The sequence below is a fragment of the Ananas comosus genome, linkage group 18 (assembly GCF_001540865.1).
Source record: "Ananas comosus cultivar F153 linkage group 18, ASM154086v1, whole genome shotgun sequence".
Taxonomy (NCBI): Eukaryota; Viridiplantae; Streptophyta; class Magnoliopsida; order Poales; family Bromeliaceae; genus Ananas; species Ananas comosus.
In genome coordinates this window covers 8,951,479-8,960,620 of record NC_033638.1, presented here as the reverse complement: position 1 = coordinate 8,960,620, position 9,142 = coordinate 8,951,479, and the positions used below count along the sequence as shown (strand labels likewise).

The following is a 9,142-nucleotide window of genomic DNA, read 5'->3' as shown; positions in this document are numbered from 1 at the left end:
TAAAAATTTGTTTTGTTATAATCCATATAGGCACTTTTGAATGCCATATGATCCATCCTACTGCTTTATTATTTAGATCTCGTACTAAAATGTTACTGGTTCGGTGCAGGGTGCACCGGATTCATCAGGAATCCCTCGGACCGACGCTTGAAGAGCTTCAGGAATCAGAATTCAAAAAAGGCGCAGTGGCAACGCCGTAAATAGCGGTAACCCACAGTGGCAAATGCGTCATTTGCGCTCCACTACCATATGCTCCCGCTCGTGCTTTGCCCCCTTTTCTCCCTCTCCTCGCTCACATTCTCCTCTCTCTCTTTCTCTCTTTCTCTTTCGCGTTTATACCATTTCGATTCGATCGGAATAGAAGCGTACGCGGAGCAGTTAGGGTTTTCTCCGCGCGATCTGGTAATCTTTCGACGCTTCTCGCTCCTCTAGAGTATTGTGCGCTCTTCGTTTCTCCCTTTATTGGTAAGAATCGAGTGGAGATGCTGTAAGGGGAGAAGATCCGGTCGCTTTCGTGTTTTTATGCACGAATCGGGCAATTTGAGCTAGATCTCGGTGTTCTGCTTCACTTTTACATGATTTTGGGATCAGGAGCGTTGGATTGAGGTCGATTTTGGGGGGAAAAAGAAGTTAGATTTGAGGTTTCGTTGGTTTGAATAGGTTGATGAGAGAGGGTGGTTGCGATGCGAAATGTAGCTTTTTTATCCTAATGTGTGTAGTTTTATGCTGGTATGAGAATTAATGGGAGTTTGTTATATGTTGTTTTTTTGGTTTGCTCTTGCTTGCTGGATGCATATAAGATTGAAGTAACGAAGATCTGAATTTTCCGGTTGTTTTGGCTTCGAAATTTAATTTTGATAGTGACTTCCCCCTCTTTTTTTTTTTTCCGTTCATTTTGGCTTCTGTTTTCTGGATCTCCATAATCCATATAATAGTAATTTTAGGTGTTGGGCGCATTGCCATTGAAATGTGTTGTATGTGCGTTTGTATTTTGGACAGAAGTAGATGGGGAGTTTATTCTGGTGGTAAAGCTGTTCTCTTTTTCTTTTCTGTAAGGAGATGTATGCAGAGTGGCTCTTTAGGAGCTCTCTTCTTCTTTTTATATTGCCTTATTCCCTTCCTACTTTTTTGAGTGAAAAGAGAGGTGGAGGTGAAGGTTGCTTCATGGGTGGCTAGTGTTGAATAAGTTAGCAACTAGATTACTTCTTGCATACAAGGAAATTATACTTTGCTTGCTATTTATTCGTGAGAGCATAGTTTGAGTGACCTTGGAATAATTTTCACTTAAGTTGCTTTTTTTATTGTTGATTTCTGTGACAAGATTTGGTTGGAATTTGGATGATAGCTGTGTAGTTTAGAATTTTGTACATCACTTAGCATAGTGAAGTTTGAAGATTGACTGCAGTTGTGTTCTAGAGGCCTTTCGTAGCTGAATATCAAAATGGATGATACTAATTTTGATTCTAGATATTTTAGATGACTTATTTTAGTAGTTACATTTGTTTAAGTTTAATTGGATAGTCCTTGTTTTAACTTTACATTAATATTCATTCTTGTTTAAAATAGCTTTGTGCTTGATCTGTATTGTATTTTGAGATTGTATTCATGGCTTTAGTCTAATGTTGTTTTTCCAAATTTGTGATAGTGATGCTTTTGGCTCTTTTTATTGTTTCAGGTCTTCTCACTTGAAGTCTGCTGGCTCATATCTGAAGAGAAACACTCTTGGGCAAAATCATATAGAGTATGAAAGTTCACTGTTCTGAGAACTATTAGTTATTCTGTGGGAATATCGAAATGGCCAGGAATATAGATGTAAATGCAGAGCTTGATTACGCTGTCTTTCATGTATCGTCAAACCAAAACAGGTGAATCATTAGATACTATATTCTTCAAGATAAGTGATTTGTTTATATATATCTATATTGAGCTTACCCGGTCAACTTGGAACTAGTAGCAATTACTTGAATCAAAAGGAGAAGATATAGAAATGTGTCGTGGCCTGTCAATAGAGAAAAAAAAAAACGAACATGTGGAGAACGACGAAGAAATCTGTTATCTTAGTGAAAAGCTTAACAATACTTGCTGTAATAAATAAACCTGGATTTGGGCTAAATTGATAGATCTGAATGATTAGATGTTTTTCCCTTGAGTGTGACTATGCATGTCCCCCTTTTTTTCTTTCATAGTTTCTTGAAAAATTGTCACAGGTATGAGTCGGCTGTTCATATCAAAGGCAGAAAAGAAAACTTAGTGTCTGGTGCTCTTGATCAGCTAGCACTTCATTTACCAGAAGCAAAGGGGTTTTACTCAAATTCATCAAGTGGCACCTTTAAACTACAGTTAAGAGAGTCTGTCAAAGGCTCATCTTGGTTCACGAAATCCACCCTCTCGAGGTATGCCAGATTACATATTGTATGTGCATATATATGCCCTATGAGAACCATGCTAATATGATCTTATGCTTAGATTCTTGCATATTGTGAACTCGCCTGAGGTGTTAAAATCCGCCGGTGCAATGTTAAGTGAGTGGTCCCAGTTAGAGGAAACTAGAAAGTTTCATCTCGCTCTGTATTCTAAGGTAGCATAACATCTCTAAATTTGTTTTCTCAAATGAATTTATCTCTAAATGTGATAGTTCATTCACAAAAATATGATTGGCAATGCTTATTAACACCAAGATATGCTTTTCTTTGCAGGACCTCTCAAATCGTTTTGGAAGTGGATTAACAGGTACAATTTGACCTTTCTTTTTCTTTTTTTGTAATTATCTATTCTCCAGAATTCTTAAGCTATAAAATTACTATGCATGAGTTGATGTGACTTGTCTTTCTCTCATGTTTTATTTTATGAATATAATTTGCTATGTTTTAAACTGCATAATATATATCTATGAAAGTAATAGTCCAAGAATGTCTCCCTCTTAATTTGAGTTCATACGATTAATTTTACACATAAAGAGCGAAAATGGTGAGGATACTCATCTTGTTGCCTCCTCATGTATTCTTTCTTTCTAATGTGAAGAATCTAGTATTTTTATTTGGCATGCCAGTTTTAATCTACTCAAATTTATCCTCACAGGGGACTTTTTGCAAGACATTGGTTTGGTGCAACAAGTAAGTGTGATATCCATAGACTCTCCTCTTCTTGGTGCAGTTGCTACTATTTGTGGTTATATGCATATACTATATTGAAGCACTTGTTTAAATAAAACAAATTTCAGGTGAATGTTGAAGCAGTTTCATCAGATCCAACAAAGTAACTGCCCTGCTCTTTATTCTTTATGTTCTTCTTTTATGCTGCAGTTGCAAATCACCTAATAAGTTGTAACATCCAGGAACGAATTGCTTCGAGCACTCGAACTTAGAGTCACAGCATTAAAGGAAGAGATGCCAGTTTTGTTGAGCGAAGCTGCATGCTCGGATTTGTCCACCAAAGAGATCTCTGATTTATGTGCCTTTGCTCAGCATTTTGGAGCGGTAGACTTGAGGTACTTTGTTAAATGACTATGTTTATATTTTTTAATCTCTCAATAATCAATCTTTTATGGCTTGCTTGATATAAATTGCCCTTCTCTAAGAACACTATCCCTTATTTTGTCACCTTTTTTTAGCTTGGCCATTTCAGTTCGTTTGGAATCTTTAAGATGAAAAGATATATAGAAGGTGAAAATATAAAGACCTTGCCTGAACGATAGTGCATTTTGAATTTAGTACCTATAGTTTGATATTTTGATTTTATTACCTGAGCTAGCTGTCAACACTTTTAATTCTAGAAATTCTGTCAAGTTCTGTTCGAACTTAACAGTTTCCTTCAAAACAGTTGTAAGTATTTAATTATCTTACAGAATATTCCAAAAGTAAAAAATATTGCTAAGTTCTGACAGTGGTGTGGCTAAATCAAATATACTGCGAGGTATAGGTAGTGGAATCAAAATTTCTGAAGTTCATATTCCCATCTCAAAGTGCTTTATATTATAGTTCAGGTAGGTTTTGTACAGTTTTACCCTCTTTCTCTTTGTTTAATGTTCAATGCCAGTAATTTGGCAACCTAACCCTTCACACTTCTGAAATGCAGGAATGTCCTGTTCAAGTGTCTATTCTTGATCTCAGATAACCAACCCTCAGAATGCTCACTTGAGTCATCACCGGTTTCCCGTAATTTTGATGACAAGTGTGGAAATGCATCAGAGTCTTTTCAATCAAAACCTCGGGTTGAAACCCAAATTCCTGTTAGCAACAGTGTCTCCCCTGCAAAACTTGCCCAAGTTGAGCGCCTGAGCTCAGCAGAGAGCGAGGAGTCGTCCTCTGAATCAAGTGATAAAGATCAAACTGCTGTTGAAAGAAGCCGCCCTCTTATAAGATCCGCTTCGCCTCGAAGGTCTGCTTCCCCAATGCGGCGAATTCAAATAGGGAGATCGGGGTCCCGCAGGTCTACAGCACTTACAATTAAGAGTCTTAATTACTTTCCTGCTAGAGATAAGAATTTAGGTAACAGAGATGCTGATGAAAGCAAAAGCGGTGACGAAGAACCTGATAACTCATCAAAGAAACCCGAGACCACAGTAAGGATCAGCGTGAAAGATGCAATTAGTCTTTTTGAAAGCAAGCAGAAAGATAATAAATCTGACATTAAGATAAGAAGAGCTTCAGGAGATGTTGGAGTAAGTGCCAATAAATCCGTATTAAGAAGGTGGAGTGCGGGGATGGGTGATTCTTTTACAAATAGGACAGAGGAAAACGACTCATGTACCGATTCCCAAAACACTTCGATCAATTTAGTTTCTGAGAAAGAGGAGAATAAGTCAGTTGAGGTCAGGATTGAATCTGACCCCTCACCAGGCAATTTGATCCCGCCTGAGGTAGTAAAATCACATGATGATGCTAATAACTGTGATACATCATCAGAACTGGAAAGGGTAGCGTTCCCTCCAATGAGTGTTTCGACAGGGCCAGTGAAGTCCCAGCCTGAGCAGATTAGTGATCGAGCAACAGCCTCAGCCGAGTGGAATCGACAGAAGGAAGCCGAGCTTAATCAAATTCTTATGAAATTGATGGAGAGTAAACCTGGAAAGTATATGGGCACAGATACAAATGCTGTTGGGCTTGAGCCCTCAAATGAGCAAACGGAGGGCTTTAACAGTCAGAATAAGGAGAAAAGAGATGAGAAACTTAGATCTGTGAATGTTCGAAAAGGAGCATTGAAGGAAACCGTGGAGCAGGGAAAAACAAAGATAGTCTCAAAAGCTGGTGGTATTGCAGAAAAGCGTACGTCACAGATTCATCCTCAAAAACTACGAAGAAACTCGTCTCCACCTGTATTACCTAAGGAGGTCTCAAAGACTCCGGCATCTAGAAAAGCTTCACCAAAATTATCACCATCTCCAGCCAAACGTAATTTAGGATCATCAGGACCATCGCCAAAAGCAAATAATGTACAAATAACTAAATCAACTTTGGGTGTGACTCCAACTAATACACCATCTAGCCGGCGAAGGGCCCAGCCTACACCACCTGCAACTCAACCTAGCCCTAGAACTGAAAGACCTCAAGCGAAAAACAAGAAAGCAACTTTGAATGATGTCAAACCAGCTGTTAAAGCCCAAGAAGGAAAGCCAAAAGCAGTTACGAAGACCAAACGAAGTGTGAAGACCAAAAGCTCGCCAGCTTTAGGAGATGAAACAGGTTCAACACCCAAACCAAGCTTCTACAGTAAGGTCACAAAGAAGAGCAGCGTTGTTCCACTGGAACCCAAACCCTTATTGAAGAAAAGCACTGGAACTAGTCCTGGCATTGGTGGTCCTGTTCTAGCAAAAAGCAAAGCTCCTCAACCAGATGATTCTTTTGATGATTCTGGTAAAGAGAGTGAAAGTCTTATCCACGCCGAAGATAAGGAATCTGCTCCTGTGACACCTGAGCCAACCGCTCAAGTACCGGAGGTTGATCTTGCTCAATCAGAAAATAATGTTGAAGACGAGCTAGAAATTTCACCAGGCAATGACAAAAATACTGAACAAACAGAGAATCCCGACCATAGCTTAACTGCACCAGACACTGGTTCCAGCACTCCAGAAGAACTTCCCATTGCTGAGAGTCAACCTAATGAGGAGGACTTGGGCATCTCATCAGCTGCCTGGGTTGAAGTAGAGCATCAGGAAGTTCCTACTGTATGTGAGAATGGCATAACTGTAAATACGGTCTCTCCGGAGATTGAACCTATTTCATCATTGAGCCCCCGCATTCGTCATTCACTATCGCAAATGCTGCAAGCTGAGCTTAGCGAACCAGATACCCTAGAGTGGGGAAATGCCCAGAATCCTCCAGCTTTAGTCTATCAGAAGGATTCTCCCAAAGGGTTCAAGAGGCTCCTGAAGTTTGCTAGGAAGAGCAAGGGAGAGCCCACTGTAAGCGGTTGGGCTAGCCCATCTGTCTTTTCAGAGGGAGAGGATAATCTAGAGGAATGCAAAGGTGCTAATAAGAAGAATTTAGATTTTTTATCAAGGAAAGTTGGTAATCAAGCTAAGGGCTTTGGTCAGCAGAAGACCATGTTAGGATTAAGCGAAAGTTTTGATGGCGGGAACTCAACCAAGAAGGCTATTGATAGCCGCAGGGCGTCAGGTACGATGCGAATCTTTTGATGATAAATTGACATTTTATCGTTTGTTGAGTTCAGATTTCCAGAGACCCACAGGGCATCAGCAGTCATAAATTAGTACAGATGCACTTATTTAACTACTGAAAACTAAATCAAATTAATTGGAAAACTTTTGCTCAATCTAGATGCAAACAAAATTTTTATTTTTCAGAGATAGAAAACAAGTCTTAAATCCTTGGCTATAATTCTCATATCTAGAGTAAGAGGTAATCAAATTTATGAAGATGAGTATGAATCATGTGGGACGAATCAACTCAATGAAGCAGCTGAACCAGGTTGGCAATTGCTACTTACTGAGACTTCCCGAATTATAAATATATCCTCGACCAAAAATTACATGTTGGCCTGAATCATGCAATGCTTAAGACCCACACAAAATTGGTCGTCCTTCAACTGGTTTAGTGCCAACTTGCTATTTATATTGTTTTCAAGTATTGTTTTAATACTTTGTATAATACCTCCTCCAGCTCAAGCAAATAGTAGCGGCTCTCAGAAGTTGCATGAAGGGCACACTTCGCGAACAGCGACCTCAACCAAAGGTATGCCCAAAAAGGACGCTGTATCGATCATTGTCATTTCTGAATCGATGTTATTTCAGCTTTATTTATTTATGCAATCTCATTCGTAACTTTTTAAAACTTTGCTTTCAACAGGCAGATCATTTTTCTCTCTGTCGACATTTAGGAGCAGCAAGTCAAATGAGACGAAGCATCGATAGTTAGCCAGTAGCCAACGCTTTTATTTTTCCAGGTTTTGATGATTAATTCGACTGTAATGAATGCTCCCCTCGGTGTGAGGTGTAGATGTAGGGTTGGCCTAAGGAAAATGTGTGTCCAGATGAAATTTACATGTTGTATTTGGGACTGTTTTTTCGTCTTCTTATTATTATTTTTAACAAAGCCTCTGCTTAATTCGGGTGTGTCTCTTCTGTAAATGTAAAATCATAGCTTTTTGTAAACTGTTTGGCACATTGGCATGATTTTCTGTAAGAGCGGCATTGACATGTTTGGAAGTGATTTGCTCGTGTAATTGCATTGGTGCTACTGCATTTCTACTAATTGATGATGAGTTTCCCACTCTACAGTTATGAGTTGTAAATTGATGAAGATTCAATTTTGCGTTGATGATGTGGTGCGCTACGTGTACCATGTAAATTCTCACCTTTATTTTGCTGATGTGGCTACGACATATGGCCACAACGACATACTGCAACAGTGGTAATGCAGTGGTGATATCGCACAGCGGCAGTGGTGATGTGACCACAGTGATGTACCATCTGATGCGTTCTTTTTTCTTTTTCTTTTTTTTTTTTCTTTCCTCTCCTTCTTAAATTTTACGGCACTTTCGGTACTATCCACGGCTACGGCCATATTTTTTGTCGCAGTCTTATTTCTACAATATGTGTAATAGTCATTTTCAAGATCTTCTCCGACCTTCACGATGGCACTCTATTCACGGGCCCAATAGATTATTCCTTCGTCTGCCTCATCCCTAAAAAGGAGGGGGCCCGCAAAGCAAAAGACTTCCGTCCCATAAGCCTCATCAATGGAATTCAGAAAATTATCTCTAAGGTCTTGGCCAACAGATTAGCTCTTCAACTACCATCCATCATCTCTCCATCGCAATCGGCCTTCATCAAAGATCGACTCCTAACAGACTCGTTTGTTACTGCAAGTGAACTTTTAAACTGGTGCTCGAAATCTGGGAAGGAATGCATTGGAATCAAGGCAGACTTCGAGAAAGCATTCGACAGCGTCAGATGGTCCTTTCTAAAAAGTATACTGCACTGGCTAGGCTTTAATGACAAATGGTGGGCGTGGATCGAGCAATGTATTTGTAACGCCAAAGTAGCCATTCTAGTAAACGACGCCCCGACCCAATGGTTGAAAACTCGAAAGGGGCTTCGACAGGGAGACCCCCTCTCCCCGTACCTCTTCTTACTAATAGCTGACTGCTTAGCCAGACTCACTGAAACAGCGAGGAGGAACAACCTGCTGCATGGCATTGGTCCATCCGATGACTGCCAAACGGTGCTTTTACAATACGCCGACGACACAATCTTCTTCTGCGAACCGAGGAAATGTCTTATGCACAACTTGCTGTTCCTCTGGAACATGTTTGAATGGGCCTCTGGCCTCACCATCAACAAAGAGAAATCAGAATTGTACTACTTGGGCCCTAACCCTCGCAAAGCCTCAAGACTAGCCAACATCTTAGGATGCCAAGTCGGACGATTACCTTTCCGTTATCTGGGTCTACCACTCCACAATAAACAACTTCGTAAGGAAGACTGGGCTGTGGTCATCAATCGAGTGGAAGCACGAATAAAAGGCTGGAAGGCCAAACTTCTCTCGCTTGGGGGAAGACTTACGCTCGTCAACTCGGTACTCACCAACCTACCACTATTCTACTTTTCCATCTTTAAGGCGCCAAAGTGGGTGTTAGACCGGATCGAGGGACTCAGAAGAGCTTTCTTCTGGAAGGGGAGCTC

At 40.1% G+C, this 9,142-nt stretch overlaps 1 protein-coding gene across 2 annotated transcripts; it reads left to right on the top strand.

The window, feature by feature from the left end:
* LOC109724097 (serine/arginine repetitive matrix protein 1-like) lies at positions 259-7,694 on the top strand. 2 transcript variants are annotated; one of them, XR_002219820.1, is made up of 12 exons: positions 259-402; positions 1,676-1,865; positions 2,208-2,393; positions 2,467-2,578; positions 2,697-2,730; positions 3,079-3,113; positions 3,221-3,255; positions 3,335-3,487; positions 4,075-6,614; positions 6,850-6,926; positions 7,119-7,190; positions 7,305-7,325. XR_002219820.1 is itself a non-coding variant. In XM_020252771.1 (11 exons), exons 2-11 carry the CDS (start codon positions 1,795-1,797, stop codon positions 7,367-7,369), a joined length of 3,303 nt encoding a protein of 1,100 aa, XP_020108360.1. In that variant the 5' UTR covers positions 259-402; positions 1,676-1,794; the 3' UTR covers positions 7,370-7,694. The 2 variants fall into 2 exon arrangements, 1 of the variants encoding a protein (XP_020108360.1); XM_020252771.1 differs by lacking the exon at positions 6,850-6,926 and having other exon boundaries at positions 7,305-7,694.